Source organism: Oncorhynchus gorbuscha, unplaced genomic scaffold, assembly GCF_021184085.1.
Source record: "Oncorhynchus gorbuscha isolate QuinsamMale2020 ecotype Even-year unplaced genomic scaffold, OgorEven_v1.0 Un_scaffold_1579, whole genome shotgun sequence".
In the NCBI taxonomy this organism is placed as follows: domain Eukaryota; kingdom Metazoa; phylum Chordata; class Actinopteri; order Salmoniformes; family Salmonidae; genus Oncorhynchus; species Oncorhynchus gorbuscha.
Genome location: NW_025746314.1, coordinates 97,135 through 117,815, shown reverse-complemented (window position 1 = coordinate 117,815; position 20,681 = coordinate 97,135). Strand labels below are relative to the sequence as shown.

General features: G+C 48.0%; 1 protein-coding gene across 1 annotated transcript in view; it reads right to left on the bottom strand.

Moving 5' to 3' along the window:
- Window positions 1-5,310: 5,310 nt before the first annotated feature.
- Window positions 5,311-20,681, bottom strand: part of LOC124023305 (EH domain-binding protein 1-like) — a 102,878-nt gene continuing 87,507 nt past the window's right edge. The window contains exons 5-8 of the mRNA XM_046337816.1: window positions 19,981-20,120; window positions 13,094-13,201; window positions 6,839-6,994; window positions 5,311-5,549 (exon numbers count right to left, since the gene is read on the bottom strand). Of these exons, the coding sequence (XP_046193772.1) occupies window positions 5,311-5,549; window positions 6,839-6,994; window positions 13,094-13,201; window positions 19,981-20,120 (643 nt within the window). The remainder of the gene's footprint in view (window positions 5,550-6,838; window positions 6,995-13,093; window positions 13,202-19,980; window positions 20,121-20,681) is intronic.

The following is a 20,681-nucleotide window of genomic DNA, read 5'->3' as shown; positions in this document are numbered from 1 at the left end:
GCTTATCGGTCTATAGGTAATTTGCATAATTTAGCGGAAGTAAATTGGCCTGTGTGTATTTTCATTGGTCATCGCGTATCTTATTTATCCAACACAACTATCACACGCGCACAGCGTTCAGAGACTATTTTGAGGGGGATTTCTCCTGCATCTCCTCGGCTGGTTGCTGCCGGAGTAAAACATGCTGTTAATAAGCCCATGCATTGCGCCAAAATGCTAAATGCAATCACGTGTTAAACACAGTTATGGTGCGCGATTAAAAAAGAGCTATTTTTATTTCTCAACTGGTAGTTGAAGCGCGCCTCCCATTCACCATTCAGGTGCAGGCGACAAGCTCAGAGCGCTTCATTCACCCCTTTACAATGTGAGCCGGAGGCAGCGTGCACTCTGAAAATACTTCATTGTCTGTAACCTGAATGTTTTATTTCATATAATGAAGCATGTCTAACCTTGCTTCATAAGGAGCCTGTAAAAAATCTGACCGTGGAAAAGTGGAGGCAAATATTTTATAGAGTTACTAGGGCGGCGCGTGAGTTTCAAGTTTGGCGACGCTTCAAATGTATCTTATCATTTCTACCGTTTCGCGTGTCAGTTCTGATTATCATATGCGCATTTTCGTGTTTAATATCAATAATAACCTTCTCGTTTCTCAAAATCATTGTCACGTGGTTAATCCTAAAAATGCTACAAATCTAAAAAGTTAAAATCACCAGCCTCTGTTACATGGACACATTGATACACTGTGATCCAGCCTCTGTTACATGGACACATTGATACACTGTGATCCAGCCTCTGTTACATGGACACACTGTGATCAAGCCCCTGTTACATGGACACACTGTGATCCAGCCCTGTTACATGGTCACATTGATACACTGTGATCCAGCCTCTGTTACATGGACACATTGATACACTGTGATCCAGCCTCTGTTACATGGACACATTGATACACTGTGATCCAGCCTCTGTTACATTGATACACTGTGATCCAGCCTCTGTTACATTGATACACTGTGATCCAGCCTCTGTTACATGGACACATTGATACACTGTGATCCAGCCTCTGTTACATGGATACATTGATACACTGTGATCCAGCCTCTGTTACATTGATACACTGTGATCCAGTCTCTGTCACATGGACACATTGATACACTGTGATCCAGCTTCTGTTACATTGATACACTGTGATCCAGCCTCTGTTACATTGATACACTGTGATCCAGCCTCTGTTACATGGACACACTGTGATCAAGCCCCTGTTACATGGACACACTGTGATCCAGCCCTGTTACATGGTCACATTGATACACTGTGACCCAGCCTCTGTTACATGGACACATTGATACACTGTGATCCAGCCTCTGTTACATGGACACATTGATACACTGTGATCCAGCCTCTGTTACATTTACACTGTGATCCACTGTTACATTGATACACTGTGATCCAGCCTCTGTTACATGGACACATTGATACACTGTGATCCAGCCTCTGTTACATGGATACATTGATACACTGTGATCCAGCCTCTGTTACATTGATACACTGTGATCCAGTCTCTGTCACATGGACACATTGATACACTGTGATCCAGCTTCTGTTACATTGATACACTGTGATCCAGCCTCTGTTACATTGATACACTGTGATCCAGCCTCTGTTACATGGACACATTGATACACTGTGATCCAGCCTCTGTTACATTGATACACTGTGATCCAGCCTCTGTTACATTGATACACTGTGATCCAGCTTCTGTTACATGGACACATTGATACACTGTGATCCAGCCTCTGTTACATGGACACATTGATACACTGTGATCCATCCTCTGTTACATGGACACACTGTGATCAAGCCCCTGTTACATGGACACACTGTGATCCAGCCCCTGTTACATGGTCACATTGATACACTGTGATCCAGCCTCTGTTACATGGACACATTGATACACTGTGATCCAGCCTCTGTTACATGGACACATTGATACACTGTGATCCAGCCTCTGTTACATTGATACACTGTGATCCAGCCTCTGTTACATGGACACATTGATACACTGTGATCCAGCCTCTGTTACATGGATACATTGATACACTGTGATCCAGCCTCTGTTACATTGATACACTGTGATCCAGTCTCTGTCACATGGACACACTGATACACTGTGATCCAGCCTCTGTTACATTGATACACTGTGATCCAGCCTCTGTTACATTGATACACTGTGATCCAGTCTCTGTCACATGGACACATTGATACACTGTGATCCAGCTTCTGTTACATTGATACACTGTGATCCAGCCTCTGTTACATTGATACACTGTGATCCAGCCTCTGTTACATGGACACATTGATACACTGTGATCCAGCCTCTGTTACATTGATACACTGTGATCCAGCCTCTGTTACATTGATACACTGTGATCCAGCTTCTGTTACATGGACACATTGATACACTATGATCCAGCCTCTGTTACATGGACACATTGATACACTGTGATCCAGCCTCTGTTACATGGATACACTGTGATCCAGCCTCTGTTACATTGATACACTGTGATCCAGTCTCTGTCACATGGACACACTGATACACTGTGATCCAGCCTCTGTTACATGGACACATTGATACACTGTGATCCAGCCTCTGTTACATTGATACACTGTGATCCAGCCTCTGTTACATTGATACACTGTGATCCAGCCTCTGTTACATGGACACATTGATACACTGTGATCCAGCCTCTGTTACATGGATACATTGATACACTGTGATCCAGCCTCTGTTACATTGATACACTGTGATCCAGCTTCTGTTACATGGACACATTGATACACTGTGATCCAGCCTCTGTTACATGGACACATTGATACACTGTGATCCAGCCTCTGTTACATGGACACACTGTGATCAAGCCCCTGTTACATGGACACACTGTGATCCAGCCCCTGTTACATGGTCACATTGATACACTGTGATCCAGCCTCTGTTACATGGACACATTGATACACTGTGATCCAGCCTCTGTTACATGGACACATTGATACACTGTGATCCAGCCTCTGTTACATTGATACACTGTGATCCAGCCTCTGTTACATTGATACACTGTGATCCAGCCTCTGTTACATGGACACATTGATACACTGTGATCCAGCCTCTGTTACATGGATACATTGATACACTGTGATCCAGCCTCTGTTACATTGATACACTGTGATCCAGTCTCTGTCACATGGACACACTGATACACTGTGATCCAGCCTCTGTTACATGGATACATTGATACACTGTGATCCAGCCTCTGTTACATTGATACACTGTGATCCAGTCTCTGTCACATGGACACATTGATACACTGTGATCCAGCTTCTGTTACATTGATACACTGTGATCCAGCCTCTGTTACATTGATACACTGTGATCCAGCCTCTGTTACATGGACACATTGATACACTGTGATCCAGCCTCTGTTACATTGATACACTGTGATCCAGCCTCTGTTACATTGATACACTGTGATCCAGCTTCTGTTACATGGACACATTGATACACTGTGATCCAGCCTCTGTTACATGGACACATTGATACACTGTGATCCAGCCTCTGTTACATGGATACACTGTGATCCAGCCTCTGTTACATTGATACACTGTGATCCAGCCTTTGTTACATTGATACACTGTGATCCAGCCTCTGTTACATGGACACATTGATACACTGTGATCCAGCCTCTGTTACATGGACACATTGATACACTGTGATCCAGCCTCTGTTACATGGATACATTGATACACTGTGATCCAGCCTCTGTTACATTGATACACTGTGATCCAGTCTCTGTCACATGGACACACTGATACACTGTGATCCAGCCTCTGTTACATGGACACATTGATACACTGTGATCCATCCTCTGTTACATGGACACATTGATACACTGTGATCCAGCCTCTGTTACATTGATACACTGTGATCCAGCCTCTGTTACATTGATACACTGTGATCCAGCCTCTGTTACATGGACACATTGATACACTGCGATCCGGCCTCTGTTACATGGTCACATTGATACACTGTGATCCAGCCTCTGTCACATTGATACACTGTGATCCACCCTCTGTTACATGGATACATTGATACACTGTGATCCAGCCTCTGTTACATTGATACACTGTGATCCAGCCTCTGTTACATGGATACATTGATACACTGTGATCCAGCCTCTGTCACATTGATACACTGTGATCCAGCCTCTGTTACATTGATACACTGTGATCCAGCCTCTGTTACATGGACACATTGATACACTGTGATTCAGCCTCTGTCACATTAATACACTGTGATCCAGCCTCTGTTACATTGATACACTGTGATCCAGCCTCTGTTACATTGATACACTGTGATCCAGCCTCTGTTACATGGACACATTGATACACTGTGATCCAGCCTCTGTTACATGGACACATTGATACACTGTGATCCAGCCTCTGTCACATTGATACACTGTGATCCAGCCTCTGTTACATTGATACACTGTGATCCAGCCTCTGTTACATTTATACATTGATACACTGTGATCCAGCCTCTGTTACATTGATACACTGTGATCCAGCCTCTGTCATATGGACACATTGATACACTGTGATCCAGCCTCTGTTACATGGACACATTGATACACTGTGATCCAGCCTCGGTTACATTGATACACTGTGATCCAGCCTCTGTTACATTGATACACTGTGATCCAGCCTCTGTTACATTGATACATTGATACACTGTGATCCAGCCTCTGTTACATTGATACACTGTGATCCAGCCTCTGTTACATTGATACACTGTGATCCAGCCTCTGTTACATGGACACATTGATACACTTGATCCATCCAGCCTCTGTTACATTGATACACTGTGATCCAGCCTCTGTTACATTGATACATTGATACACTGTGATCCAGCCTCTGTCACATTGATACACTGTGATCCAGCCTCTGTTACATTGATACACTGTGATCCAGCCTCTGTCACATTGATACACTGTGATCCAGCCTCTGTTACATTGATACACATTCATCCAGCCTCTGTCACATTGATACACTGTATGGGTCCAGTGCATTTCTCAAATGGCCGTTAAATTAAAATCTTCCCATTTCCTAACAGAAACCCTGACACACACTAGAGAACAAATTCACTTTATGACATCATCCCCAAATCTCCTCTCTTTACCCCCCCCCACATCCCCCCTGTAACTCACTCATCCAGTTGGTCCTCTGGTGGTGGGTTGGTGTCAGCATACAGGTACTTGCTCATATCCACCGGCCTGACCCCCTTCCTCCCCTGGGTTTGGGAGCCTCCGATTGCTGGACCTGGGGCCCCTGAGGGTCGGGGACTAGGTCTGGGTCCTGGTCGGGCTCGTCAAACGGGTTGTACTCTGTGAGCGAGTGTGTGTTTACTTCGTCCTCGTCGAAGGGGTTGGAGGGTTCCTGGACATAGTAGGCCTCTGGGTCCTGTCGGAGGGTGAGGGAGGGGGGCAGGGAGGGGGGTCCTGTGACAGAGAGAAAGGGCGAGAGAGAGAGATGGGTCAATACTATCTTAGCTGTCTGTCTGTCAGTATTCTGCTTTACTGACAGAATACATAAACACACAGGATTCACAATGCTACGTGACATTTCTTGACATCTCGACAGCAACAAAAGGGTAACATTTAGTTTGCCAGGCACTTTATAAACAACCTCAGAACAATAAAATAAATATTTCAAAAACTATGTCATTGAACTTGGACTGAAAACACAATGTAAAATATAAATATAATATAGGATAATAAATCAGTCTTCGATGTCGACCCCATAATAATGTACACCTACATTATGTGGACACCCCTGTCCCAATGCATAGTGCCAACTGTAAAGTTTGGTGGATGAGGTATAATGTACACCGCCATTACGTGGACACCCCTGTCCCAATGCATAGTGCCAACTGTAAAGTTTGGTGGATGAGGTATAATGTACACCGACATTACGTGGACACCCCTGTCCTAATGCATAGTGCCAACTGTAAAGTTTGGTGGAGGAGGTATAATGTACACCGAAATTATGTGGACACCCCTGTCCCAATGCATAGTGCCAACTGTAAAATTTGGTGGAGGAGGTATAATGTACACCTACATTATGTGGACACCCCTGTCCTAATGCATAATGACAACTGTAAAGTTTGGAGGAGGAGGTATAATGATCTGGGGCTGTTTTTCACGGTTCGAGCCCCTTAGTTCCAGAGAAGGGAAATCTTAACCCCACAGCATACAATGACATTCTAGACCATTCTGTGCTTCCAACTTTGTGGCAACAGTTTGGGGAAGGACATTCCCTGTTTCAACATGACAATGCCCCTGTGCTCAAAGGGAGGTCCATGCAGAAATGGCTTATCGAGATCAATGTGGAAGAACTTGACTGGCCTGCACAGAGCCCTGACCTCAACCCCATCAAACACCTTTTGGGATGACTTGGAACACGGACTGCGAGCCAGGCCAAATCGCCCAACATAACTAATGCCTGTGGCTGATTGGAAGTAAGTCCCTGCAGCAATGTTCCAACATCTAGTGGAAAGGCTTCCTAGAAGAGTGCAGGCTGTTATACCAGCAAAGGGGGGCACAACTCCATATTAATGCCTATGATTTTGGAATGAGATGTTCAACGAGCAAGTGTCCACATGCTTTTGGCCATGCAGTGTAAATCAAACTGCTAAAACCCCTAGTCCCTTATAGACAGGTAGACATACAGTACAGAGAGAGACAGAGAGAGACAGAACAGGCATATAGAGGTCAAAGGTCAAGCCTACCATCATCATCATCATCACCGAACGGGTTGAAGTGATTGGTGTGTTCCAGGTGGGAGGGGTCATCAATATCATCAGCCGGATCTTCGAAGGGATTGGAGCAGAGGGCAGGGGGTGTGTCCTGATCCTCCTCCAGGAAGTTCAGCTTACTGATCAGCTCTGTCGCCATGGGAACCAAAACAATGCAGGAACGAAAGAACAAATTTAGCAAAACAAAAACAAACAAAAAAAAGGAAGGAAAATAGTTCAAACTAGCGGAAGAAAACGAGATGAAACATCCTCACAACCAAAAAACCCTGATGAAAGAGTCAAAATGAAGACAAAACAGACAGAAATAAAAGAGTACAAAAACTATCTGCACTTTGGAGTGAACCTCTGGAGTTCATTTGGTTTGCAGAAGTATTCCTTCCTTCTGGTAAAAGGTGACTGGTTAATGCCTGTCCATCGCTGTCCAGCTTCACTACAGTTGGAGTCCAGCAGAGATTGATGGAACCGGGTTGCCATGAGAACCACTAGTGCAGGCTGGGAGTTGCTACAAGAGATTCATCTTCTTCCTCATCAAGACAACAAAGCCTGTCTAGGTTGTGTGTGTGTGTCCGTGTTTCAACAGTGTGTGAGAAACAAAATGCTAACTGTGTGTGCTTCTGAATGTGGTATGTAAGCGTGAGAAAGTCTATTGCCAGAGTGAGTGAGATGATGAGCGTGTGTGTGTGTGTGTGTGTGTGTGTGTGTGTGTGTGTGTGTGTGTGTGTGTGTGTGTGTGTGTGTGTGTGTGTGTGTGTGTGTGTGTGTGTGTGTGTGTGTGTGTGTGTGTGTGTGTGTGTGTGTGTGTGTGTGTGTGTGTGTGTGTGTGTGAGAGCGAGCGAGAGTGTGGGAGAGTGTGTGTGAATACGTAGTGAAGTGGTAGTAGCTGATAAGGTGTGGTATTTCTCCTGCTGCATTCTGGGCCATATTAGGCCATCATTGTCACAAGTGGCAGCAGCATTGTGTGTGTGTGTGTGTGTGTGTGTGTGTGTGTGTGTGTGTGTGTGTGTGTGTGTGTGTGTGTGTGTGTGTGTGTGTGTGTGTGTGTGTGTGTGTGTGTGTGTGTGTGTGTGTGTGTGTGTGTGTGTGTGTGTGTGTGTGTGTGTGTGTGTTGTTTTCTCTATGGTGACAAAGCAACACCATAAACGAGGAATATGACTGATCATTGGTTCACTACAAATTGCAGACAAAAGGGGGAGGTTCAGGGTTCGGGGGCTTGGACACCAAGAGGGCAAACTGAAAAAGGACAGAAAACCAGCCAATGAAAACCAACCAATGTACTAAATGTAATCTGAAGTGGAACACGAGAACACCAGGCAACACGACTACATCACCAATGGTACAGAGAGGGAGAGAGAGAGAGCTAGGGCAGGAGAGAGAGCTAGGGCAGTAGAAAGAGAGAGAGCTAGGGCAGTAGACAGAGAGAACTATGGCAGTAGAGAGAGAGAGAGAACTAGGGCAGTAGAGAGAGAAGTGGGGCAGTAGAAAGAGAGAGAGCTAGGGCAGGAGAGAGAGCTAGAGCAGTAGAAAGAGAGAGAGCTAGGGCAGGAGAAAGCTAGGGCAGTAGAGGGAGAGAGAGCTAGGGCAGTAGAGGGAGAGAGAGCTAGGGCAGTAGAGAGAGAGAGAGCTAGGGCATGAGAGAGAGAGAGAGAGAGAGAGAGAGAGAGAGAGAGAGAGAGAGAGAGAGAGAGAGAGAGAGAGAGAGAGAGAGAGAGAGAGAGAGCTAGGGCAGTAGAGAGAGAGAGAGAGAGCTAGGGCAGTAGAGATAGAGAGAGAGAGCTAGGGCAGTAGAGATAGAGAGAGAGAGCTAGGGCAGTAGAGAGATCTAGGGCAGGAGAGAGAGCTAGAGCAGTAGAAAGAGAGAGAGCTAGGGCAGGAGAGAGAGCTAGGGCAGTAGAGGGAGAGAGAGCTAGGGCAGTAGAGAGAGAGAGAGAGAGCTTGGGCAGTAGAGAGAGAGAGAGCTTGGGCAGTAGAGAGAGAGAGAGAGCTAGGGCAGTAGAGAGAGAGAGAGAGCTAGGGCAGCAGAGAGAGAGAGAGAGCTAGGGCAGTAGAGAGAGAGAGAGCTAGGGCAGTAGAGAGAGAGAGCTAGGGCAGTAGAGAGAGAGAGAGCTAGGGCAGTAGAGAGAGAGAGCTAGGGCAGGAGAGAGAGAGACCTAGGGCAGGAGAGAGAGAGAGCTAGGGCAGGAGAGAGAGAGAGCTAGGGCAGGAGAGAGAGAGAGAGCTAGGGCAGGAGAGAGAGAGAGAGAGCTAGGGCAGAGAGAGAGAGAGAGAGCTAGGGCACGAGAGAGATCTAGGGCAGGAGAGAGAGCTAGAGCAGTAGAAAGAGAGAGAGCTAGGGCAGGAGAGAGAGCTAGGGCAGTAGAGGGAGAGAGAGCTAGGGCAGTAGAGAGAGAGAGAGAGAGCTTGGGCAGTAGAGAGAGAGAGAGCTTGGGCAGTAGAGAGAGAGAGAGAGCTAGGGCAGTAGAGAGAGAGAGAGAGCTAGGGCAGTAGAGAGAGAGAGAGCTAGGGCAGTAGAGAGAGAGAGAGCTTGGGCAGTAGAGAGAGAGAGAGCTAGGGCAGTAGAGAGAGAGAGCTAGGGCAGGAGAGAGAGAGAGAGACCTAGGGCAGGAGAGAGAGAGAGCTAGGGCAGGAGAGAGAGAGAGCTAGGGCAGGAGAGAGAGAGAGCTAGGGCAGGAGAGAGAGAGAGAGCTAGGGCAGGAGAGAGAGAGAGCTAGGGCAGGAGAGAGAGAGAGAGCTAGGGCACGAGAGAGAGAGAGAGCTAGGGCAGGAGAGAGAGCTAGGGCAGTAGAGAGAGCTAGGGCAGTAGAGAGAGCTAGGGCAGTAGATAGGGCAGTAGATAGGGCAGTAGAGAGAGGGCAGTAGAGAGAGCTAGGGCAGTAGAGAGAGCTAGGGCAGTAGAGAGAGAGCTAGGGCAGTAGAAGGAGAGAGAGCTAGGGCCGTAGAAGGAGAGAGAGCTAGGGCCGTAGAGGGAGAGATAGCTAGGGCCGTAGAGGGAGAGAGAGCGAGGGCAGGAGAGAGCTAGGGCCGTACGTAGAGAGGGAGAACTAGGGCAGTAGAGAGAGAGAGAGAGCTAGGGCAGTAGAGAGAGAGAGAGCTAGGGCAGTAGAGAGAGAGAGCGCTAGGGCAGTAGAGAGAGAGAGAGCTAGGGCAGGAGAGAGAGAGAGAGCTAGGGCAGTAGAGAGAGAGAGAGAGAGCTAGTGCAGTAGAGAGAGAGAGAGAGAGAGAGAGAGAGAGCTCGGGCAGTAGAGAGAGAGAGAGAGCTCGGGCAGTAGAGAGAGAGAAAGAGAGAGCTCGGGCAGTAGAGAGAGAGAAAGAGAGAGCTAGGGCAGTAGAGGGAGAGAGAGAGCTCGGGCAGTAGGGAGAGAGAGAGCTAGGGCAGTAGAGAGAGAGAGAGCTTGGGCAGTAGAGAGAGAGAGAGAGCTAGGGCAGGAGAGAGAGAGAGAGAGCTTGGGCAGTAGAGGGAGAGAGAGCTAGGGCAGTAGAGAGAGAGAGAGCTAGGGCAGGAGAGGGAGAGAGAGCTAGGGCAGGAGAGGGAGAGAGAGCTAGGGCAGGAGAGAGAGAGAGCTTGGGCAGGAGAGAGAGAGAGACCTAGGGCAGGAGAGAGAGAGAGAGAGCTAGGGCAGTAGAGAGAGAGAGAGCTAGGGCAGGAGAGGGAGAGAGAGCTAGGGCAGGAGAGGGAGAGAGAGCTAGGGCAGGAGAGGGAGAGAGAGCTAGGGCAGTAGAGAGAGAGAGAGCTAGGGCAGGAGAGAGAGAGAGCTTGGGCAGGAGAGAGAGAGAGAGCTTGGGCAGGAGAGAGCTAGGGCCGTAGAGAGGGAGAACTAGGGCAGTAGAGAGAGAGAGAGAGCTAGGGCAGTAGAGAGAGAGAGAGCTAGGGCAGTAGAGAGAGCGAGAGCTAGGGCAGTAGAGAGAGAGAGAGCTAGGGCAGTAGAGAGAGAGAGAGCTAGGGCAGGAGAGGGAGAGAGAGCTAGGGCAGTAGAGAGAGAGAGAGCTAGGGCAGGAGAGAGAGAGAGCTTGGGCAGGAGAGAGAGAGAGACCTAGGGAGGTAGAGAGAGAGAGAGACCTAGGGCAGTAGAGAGAGAGCTAGGGCAGGAGAGAGAGAGAGCTTGGGCAGGAGAGAGAGAGAGACCTAGGGCAGTAGAGAGAGAGAGAGCTAGGGCAGTAGAGAGAGAGAGAGCTAGGGCAGTAGAGAGAGAGAGAGCTAGGGCAGTAGAGAGAGAGAGAGACCTAGGGCAGTAGAGAGAGAGAGAGAGCTAGGGCAGTAGAGAGAGAGAGCTAGGGCAGTAGAGAGAGAGAGAGCTTGGGCAGGAGAGAGAGAGAGAGCTTGGGCAGGAGAGAGAGAGAGACCTAGGGCAGGAGAGAGAGAGCTAGGGCAGTAGAGAGAGAGAGAGCTAGGGCAGGAGAGGGAGAGAGAGCTAGGGCAGTAGAGAGAGAGAGAGCTAGGGCAGGAGAGAGAGAGAGAGCTTGGGCAGGAGAGAGAGAGAGACCTAGGGCAGTAGAGAGAGAGAGAGACCTAGGGCAGTAGAGAGAGAGAGAGCTAGGGCAGGAGAGAGAGAGAGAGCTTGGGCAGGAGAGAGAGAGAGACCTAGGGCAGGAGATAGAGAGAGCTAGGGCAGTAGAGAGAGAGAGAGCTAGGGCAGGAGAGGGAGAGAGAGCTAGGGCAGTAGAGAGAGAGAGAGCTAGGGCAGGAGAGAGAGAGAGCTTGGGCAGGAGAGAGAGAGAGACCTAGGGCAGTAGAGAGAGAGAGAGACCTAGGGCAGGAGAGAGAGAGACCTAGGGCAGGAGAGAGAGAGAGCTAGGGCAGTAGAGAGAGAGAGAGCTAGGGCAGGAGAGGGAGAGAGAGCTAGGGCAGTAGAGAGAGGGAGAGAGAGCTAGGGCAGAGAGAGAGAGAGAGAGCTTGGGCAGGAGAGAGAGAGAGACCTAGGGCAGGAGAGAGAGAGAGCTAGGGCAGTAGAGAGAGAGAGAGCTAGGGCAGGAGAGGGAGAGAGAGCTAGGGCAGTAGAGAGAGAGAGAGCTAGGGCAGGAGAGAGAGAGAGAGCTTGGGCAGGAGAGAGAGAGAGACCTAGGGCAGGAGAGAGAGGGAGAGCTTGGGCAGGAGAGAGAGAGAGACCTAGGGCAGGAGAGAGAGAGAGCTAGGGCAGGAGAGGGAGAGAGAGCTAGGGCAGGAGAGGGAGAGAGAGCTAGGGCAGGAGAGAGAGAGAGAGCTTGGGCAGGAGAGAGAGAGAGAGACCTAGGGCAGGAGAGAGAGAGAGACCTAGGGCAGGAGAGAGAGAGAGAGACCTAGGGCAGGAGAGAGAGAGAGAGCTTGGGCAGGAGAGAGAGAGAGACCTAGGGCAGGAGAGAGAGAGAGCTAGGGCAGTAGAGAGAGAGAGCGCTAGGGCAGGAGAGGGAGAGAGAGCTAGGGCAGTAGAGAGAGAGAGAGCTAGGGCAGGAGAGAGAGAGAGAGCTAGGGCAGGAGAGAGAGAGAGAGCTTGGGCAGGAGAGAGAGAGAGACCTAGGGCAGGAGAGAGAGAGAGCTTGGGCAGGAGAGAGAGAGAGACCTAGGGCAGGAGAGAGAGAGAGCTAGGGCAGTAGAGAGAGAGCTAGGGCAGGAGAGGGAGAGAGAGCTAGGGCAGGAGAGGGAGAGAGAGCTAGGGCAGGAGAGAGAGAGAGAGCTTGGGCAGGAGAGAGAGAGAGAGCTTGGGCAGGAGAGAGAGAGAGAGACCTAGGGCAGGAGAGAGAGAGAGACCTAGGGCAGGAGAGAGAGAGAGACCTAGGGCAGGAGAGAGAGAGAGAGCTTGGGCAGGAGAGAGAGAGAGCTAGGGCAGGAGAGAGAGAGAGACCTAGGGCAGTAGAGAGAGAGAGCTAGGGCAGGAGAGAGAGAGAGAGACCTAGGGCAGGAGAGAGAGAGAGAGCTTGGGCAGGAGAGAGAGAGAGCTAGGGCAGGAGAGAGAGAGAGACCTAGGGCAGGAGAGAGAGAGAGAGACCTAGGGCAGGAGAGAGAGAGAGAGACCTAGGGCAGGAGAGAGAGAGAGCTAGGGCAGGAGAGAGAGAGAGACCTAGGGCAGGAGAGAGAGAGAGCTAGGGCAGGAGAGAGAGAGAGACCTAGGGCAGGAGAGAGAGAGAGAGAGCTAGGGCAGGAGGGAGAGAGAGCTAGGGCAGTAGAGAGAGAAATGAGAGTTAGAAAGAACAAGCCAAAACAGTGAGAACGAGTGAGAAAGAAAAAGAGAAAAGGTTGAAAGTTGAAAACAGAAAGACCTTGGGAGGGAGACCGAGCGCTGCTTGGCCTTTTACTAGCCAGCTTTAGGAAGTGGTCCTCAGGGTCTCCGGCTAAGCAGCTGAGAGCATTGAGCTGGTTTACCATCTCTGAAAACAACCAGGCCAGAGAGCAGGAAGGGAGGAGAGCAGTGAGCAGAGAGAAAACATACAATACACACATATAGTCAGAGAGGTTATATGTGTGTTAGGTAGTAGAATATCATATATGTTGAAGCCTAAGAGTGTACATATATTCACATATAGTCAGAGAGGTTGTATGTGTGTTAGGTAGTAGAATATCATATATGTTGAAGCCTAAGAGTGTACATATATTCACATATAGTCAGAGGTTATATGTGTGTTAGCCTTTACATTAATGTGCTATACCTAAGAGAGCACATATACAAGTAACTGTCAAAATAAAGGAAACACCAACGTAGTGTCTTAACAGGGCGTTGGGCCACCAGGAGCCAGAACAGCCTCAACGTGCCTTGGCATTAGACTCTACAAGCATCTGGAACTATAGAGGAATGGCAACACCATTATTCCACGAGGCATTACATCATGCAGTGTTTTACCAAATGGTGTTGGAAAACACCGTCTCAGGCGGCGCCCCAGAATCTCCTACGAGTGTTCAATTTGGGTTGAGATCTGGTGACTGAGACGGCCGTGGCATTTAGTCAACAACGTTTTCATGCTCTTCAAACCATTCAGTGACCATTCGTGTCCTGTGGATGGGGGCGTTGTCGTCCTATGGGCCAAGATAGACAAAATAATGACCTGCTCAGCATTTTTATACATAACGGGATGTTAATTGATTAATTAACTCAGGAACCACACCTGTGTGGAAGCACCCGTTTTCAATATACTTTGTATCCCTTCTAGTGTTTCCATTATTTTGTCAGTTACCTGTTTATTACAGAACGTAGTTGTGTTTGCTTTGGTAGCAACGCAGGGGCTTAGAGACAACATATATTCAGAGTCCTGTGGGTGTGTGTGTGTTAGAGAGCACATATATGTGGAAGGCAAGAGAGCACATATATTCACAGACTCGTGTGTGTGTGTGCGTGTGTGTGTGAGTTTGATATTGAATATACCTAGCCATATGTAGAAGGTTAAGAGAGTACATATATATTCACAGACTCGTGTGTGTGTGTGTGTGTGTGTGTGTGTGTGTGTGTGTGTGTGTGTGTGTGTGTGTGTGTGTGTGTGTGTGTGTGTGTGTGTGTGTGTGTGTGTGTGTGGTGTGTGTGTGGTGTGTGTGTGTTGTGTGTGTGTGTGTGTGGTGTGTGTGTGTGTGTGTGTGTGTGTGTGTGTGTGTGTGTGTGTGTGTGTGTGTGTGTGTGTGTGTGTGTGTGTGTGTGTGTGTGTGTGTGTGTGTGTGTGTGTTTGATATTGAATATACCCAGCTATATGTAGAAGGTTAAGAGAGCACATATATATTCACCAAGTCATTGTTAGCACATACTGTACATGTTAAGAATAAGAGAATGCATAGACACTAATAGAACCCTGTTAACTTTGCCTTGCTAGCCCAGCTAATACACACGTATACTGAACACAAATATAAAAACACAACAAGCAACAACTTCCACGATTTCACTGAGTTAAAGGTCATATAAGGGAATCAGTCAACTGATATGAATTCATATCTATGGATTTCACATGACTGGGCAGGGGGGCGCAGCCAATCAGAATGAGGTTTTCCCCCACAGAAGGGATTTATTACAGGGAGAAACACTCCTCAGTTTCATCAGCTGTCCGGGTGGCTGGTCTCAGACGATCCTGCTGAGGTGAAGAAGCCGGATATGGAGGTCCTGGGCTGGTGTGGTTACACGTGGTCTGTGGTCGTAAGGCCGGTTGGACATACTGCCAAATTCTCTAAGACAACGTGGACGCGGCTTATGGTAGAATAAAAGAAAATGAATTAATTCTCTGGTGGACATTCCTACCGTCAGCATGCCAACTGCAAAACTTGAGACATTGTGGCATTGTGTTCTGTGACAAAACAGCATATTTTTTAGAGTGGCATTTATTGCCCCCCCCCCAGCACAAGGTGCACCTATGCAATGATAATGCTGTTTAATCAGCTTCTTGATATGCCACACGTCAGGCGGATTAATTCTCTTGGCGAATGAGAGACGCTCACTAACAGGATTGCAAACCAATTTGTGCACAAAATAAAGAGAAATAAGCTTTTTGTGCGTATGGAAAATTTCTGGGATCAGTTATTTCAACTCATGAAACATGGGATGAACAATTTGTTGCGTTTCTATTTTTATTCAGTACATATGTAAAGTCTAAAAGCAAACATACATTCATGGACAGTAGCGGTATCTGCAGGGGGGACTAGATATATAGTGCTTTCATTTCTAAACCAGATATATAAGAATTTATTCTTAGCTGACTTACCTAGTTTAATAAGGGTTACATTTAAATAAATAAAAATATATACACTACTGGTGAAAAGTAGCCATTCCAGGTGAAGCTGGTTGAGAGAATGGTTACTACATGATTCAATATGTGTTATTTCATAGTATTGACGTCTTGACTATTATTCTACAATGTAGAAAATTGTAAAAAAATAAAGAAAAACCATTGAATGAGTAGGTGTTCTAAACCATTGAATGAGTAGGTGTTCTAAACCATTGAATGAGTAGGTGTTCTAAACCATTGAATGAGTAGGTGTTCTAAACCATTGAATGAGTAGGTGTTCTAAACCATTGAATGAGTAGGTGTTTAAACCATTGAATGAGTAGGTGTTCTAAACCATTGAATGAGTAGGTGTTCTAAACCATTGAATGAGTAGGTGTTCTAAACCATTGAATGAGTAGGTGTTCTAAACCATTGAATGAGTAGGTGTTCTAAACCATTGAATGAGTAGGTGTTCTAAACCATTGAATGAGTAGGTGTTCTAAACCATTGAATGAGTAGGTGTTCTAAACCATTGAATGAGTAGGTGTTCTAAACCATTGAATGAGTAGGTGTTCTAAACCATTGAATGAGTAGGTGTTCTAAACCATTGAATGAGTAGGTGTTCTAAACCATTGAATGAGTAGGTGTTCATTGAAAGTAGGTGTTCATTGAATGAGTAGGTGTTCTAAAACTTTTGACCGGTAGTGTATATGAAAATAACCTTATATAAAAAGACGACATTCTGCACTGTCCAATCATATGAATAATTTGATCTCAAAACCAAAATGCTGCACTGTCCAAAGTGTATATTCGCAGACAACTGCAGCTACCAACTAGCATCTATAGTTAGTCATGCTAGCACTATGCTACCGCATCTAGCACTATGCTACCGCATCTAGCACTATGCTACCGCATCTGCCGCTACAAATTACTAGCTAGGCTAACTAGCATCTTTAGTTAGTCATGCTAGCACTATACTACCGCACCTGCCGCTACAAATTACTAGCTAGCCTAACTAGCATCTTTAGTTAGTCATGCTAGCACTATACTACCGCATCTCCCGCTACAAATTACTAGCTAGGCTAGCTAGCATCTTTAGTTAGTCATGCTAGCACTATACTACCGCATCTCCCGCTACAAATTACTAGCTAGGCTAGCTAGCATCCTGGAACTGATCTAGGTTGAAGATACCCAGGTTAGAATAAAAAGTAATTCCACAAGAAAGCTTTAGAATTTTTTCTTTCATATTAATGAATTATTCACCATTATTCACCATTTATTCATTTAGAATTATTCACCATTTTTGCAGAGTTGTGGGATACTACAATCCTCTTGTCTTAACCTTTGTTATGTACAACCTAGGGACTAAGGCAGTGTTTCCCAAACTCAGTCCTCGGGACCACAAGGAGTGCACGTGTTGGCCCCTAACATGACACAGCTGATTCTAATAATTTAAGCTTGATGATTAGTTGATGATTAGTTGAGGGGCGGCAGCGTAGCCTAGTGGTTAGAGCGTTGGACTAGTAACCGGAAGGTTGCGAGTTCAAACCCCCGAGCTGACAAATCTGTCGTTTTGCCCCTGAACAGGCAGTGTTCCCAGGCCGTCATTGAAAATAAGAATATGTTCTTAACTGACTTGCCTGGTTAAATAAAGGTAAAAAAATAAAATAAAATAAAAAAATATTTGAATCAGCTGTGTAGTGTTAGGGGCTAAAACCAAAACCTGCACCCTGAGTTTGGGAAACGCTGGACTAAGGGAATGACAATGAGGGTTGACTACAGATAGTACAACCGCCACTATGACAAAGACTTACGCCCGTATGCATATGACCAGTGGCGCGCAGCTATAGGCACCCAATGTATATTTATGTACGTTGAGCGGAGAGGAAGAGGAAGAGGAGAAACACACAGTTGAATGTAAAGAGCCTACGCTTTGTGAAGTCAGACCAAGCAAAGCTGAACACAGCAGCTCCCATTCATTAGTCACAGTGTGATCTGGAGTATAAACGGATAGAGAGAGGGATGGAGGGAGAGAGGGATGGATGGAGAGAGAGAGGGAGAGAGAGAGGGATGGAGGGAGAGAGGGATGGATGGAGAGAGAGAGAGGGATGGATGGAGAGAGGGATGGATGGAGAGAGAGAGAGAGAGAGAGGGATGGAGAGAGAGAGAGAGAGAGGGATGGAGGGAGAGAGAGAGGGAGAGAGGGATGGATGGAGAGAGAGAGAGAGAGAGAGAGAGAGAGAGAGGAGAGAGAGAGGGAGAGAGGGATGGATGGAGAGAGAGAGAGGGATGGATGGAGAGAGAGAGAGAGAGAGGGATGGATGGAGAGAGAGAGAGAGAGAGAGAGAGGGATGGAGGAAGAGAGAGAGGGAGAGAGGGATGGATGGAGAGAGAGAGAGGGATGGATGGAGAGAGAGAGAGAGAGAGGGATGGATGGAGAGAGAGAGAGAGAGAGGGATGGATGGAGAGAGAGAGTGAGAGAGGGATGGATGGAGAGAGAGAGTGAGAGAGGGATGGATGGAGAGAGAGAGAGAGAGAGAGGGATGGATGGAGAGAGAGAGAGAGAGAGGGATGGATGGAGAGAGAGAGAGAGAGAGAGTGATGGAGGGAGAGAGAGAGAGAGAGAGATGGAGGGAGGAGAGAGAGAGAGAGGGAGAGGGGGATGGAGGGAGAGGGATGGGGAGCGAGAGAGAGAGAGAGAGGGATGGAGAGAGAGAGAGGGATGGGGAGCGAGAGAGAGTGAGAGAGGGATGGATGGAGAGAGAGAGTGAGAGAGGGATGGATGGAGAGAGAGAGAGAGAGGGATGGAGGGAGAGAGAGAGTGAGAGAGGGATGGAGGGAGAGAGAGAGAGATGGAGGGAGAGAGAGAGAGAGGGAGAGGGATGGGGAGCGAGAGAGAGAGAGAGAGGGATGGAGAGAGAGAGAGGGATGGGGAGCGAGAGAGAGAGAGAGAGAGAGAGAGAGAGAGAGAGAGAGAGAGAGAGAGAGAGTGAGAGAGGGATGGAGGGAGAGAGAGAGAGAGAGAGATGGAGGGAGAGAGAGAGAGGGATGGAGGGAGAGAGAGAGTGAGAGAGGGATGGAGGGAGAGAGAGAGAGAGAGGGATGGAGGGAGAGAGAGAGAGAGAGAGATGGAGGGAGAGAGAGAGGAGAGAGAGAGAGAGAGAGAGAGAGGGATGGAGGGAGAGGGATGGGGAGCGAGAGAGAGAGAGAGGGATGGAGAGAGAGAGAGGGATGGAGGGAGAGAGCTAGAGAGGGATGAGGGAGAGTGAGAGGGATGGAGAGAGAGGGGGATGGAGGGAGAGGGGGATGGAGGGAGAGGGATGGGGAGCGAGAGAGAGAGGGATAGAGAGAGAGAGAGGGATGGAGGGAGAGAGCTAGAGAGGGAGAGGAGAGAGAGAGAGAGAGAGAGAGAGAGAGAGAGAGAGAGAGAGAGAGATGGATGGATGGATGGATGGATGGAGAGGGAGAGAGAGAGAGAGAGGGAGAGGGATGGAGAGAGAGGGAGAAGGATGGAGGGAGAGAGAGAGGGATGGAGAGAGGGATGGAGAGAGAGCGAGAGAGAGAAGGATGGAGGGAGAGAGAGAGAGGGAGGGATATTTGGCTACAACAACACCATGTGGCTACAACACCACCATGTGGCCACAACACCACCATGTGGCTACAACACCATGTGGCTACAACACCATGTGGCTACAACACCACCATGTGGCCACAACAACACCATGTGGCTACAACACCATGTGGCCACAACACCACCATGTGGCTACAACAACAACACCATGTGGCCACAACAACACCATGTGGCCACAACACCACCATGTGGCTACAACACCACCATGTGGCTACAACACCACCATGTGGCCACAACAACACCATGTGGCTACAACACCACCATATGGCCACAACACCACCATGTGGCCACAACACCACCATGTGGCTACAACACCACCATGTGGCTACAACACCACCATGTGGCCACAACACCACCATGTGGCTACAGCAACACCATGTGGCCACAACACCACCATGTGGCTACAACAACACCATGTGGCTACAACACCACCATGTGGCCACAACACCACCATGTGGCCACAACAACACCATGTGGCTACAACACCACCATGTGGCTACAACACCACCATGTGGCTACAACACCACCATGTGGCCACAACACCACCATGTGGCCACAACACCACCATGTGGCTACAGCAACACGATGACTGGATGAATCTACATGATGCTTAGAAGCCCTCAGTTGTTGAATCAGTGTTCTTCATGGGTGTTACTACATGCCCACATGGTCTTCTGATGACAAGACAATCTTTAAAAATACTCTTATGGAAGCAGGAAGTCTCACTGAGGTCAGACGACCTTTTACAATGGAGGGGGAGATTTGCTGCATTTTGTCTGTGATCTCAGCAGCTTCTTCTGGTCCCCTTAACAAATAGAGGTGTGTGTGTGTAACCTCTCACCTGTGATCTTAGCAGCCTTCTCCTCCTGGTTGGCCCTGTTCTCCTCATTCTCCTCGTCCTCCTCCTCAAAGTCATCCAGGTTGCCGATATCAGCCTGCTTCATACTCATCAGGCTGGCCAGGCTCTGCATGTCCTCGTCACTGAGAGAGAGACAAGACAGACAGACAGACAGACAGACAGACAGACAGACAGACAGACAGACAGACAGACAGACAGACAGACAGACAGACAGACAGACAGACAGACAGACAGACAGACAGACAGACAGACAGACAGACAGACAGACAGACAGACAGACAGACAGACAGACAGACAGACAGACAGACAGACAGACAGACAGACAGACAGACAGACAGACAGACAGACAGACAGACAGACAGACAGACAGACAGACAGACAGACAGACAGACAGACAGACAGACAGACAGACAGACAGACAGACAGACAGACAGACAGACAGACAGACAGACAGACAGACAGACAGACAGACAGACAGACAGACAGACAGACAGACAGACAGACAGACAGACAGACAGACAGACAGACAGACAGACAGACAGACAGACAGACAGACAGACAGACAGACAGACAGACAGACAGACAGACAGACAGACAGACAGACAGACAGACAGACAGACAGACAGACAGACAGACAGACAGACAGACAGACAGACAGACAGACAGACAGACAGACAGACAGA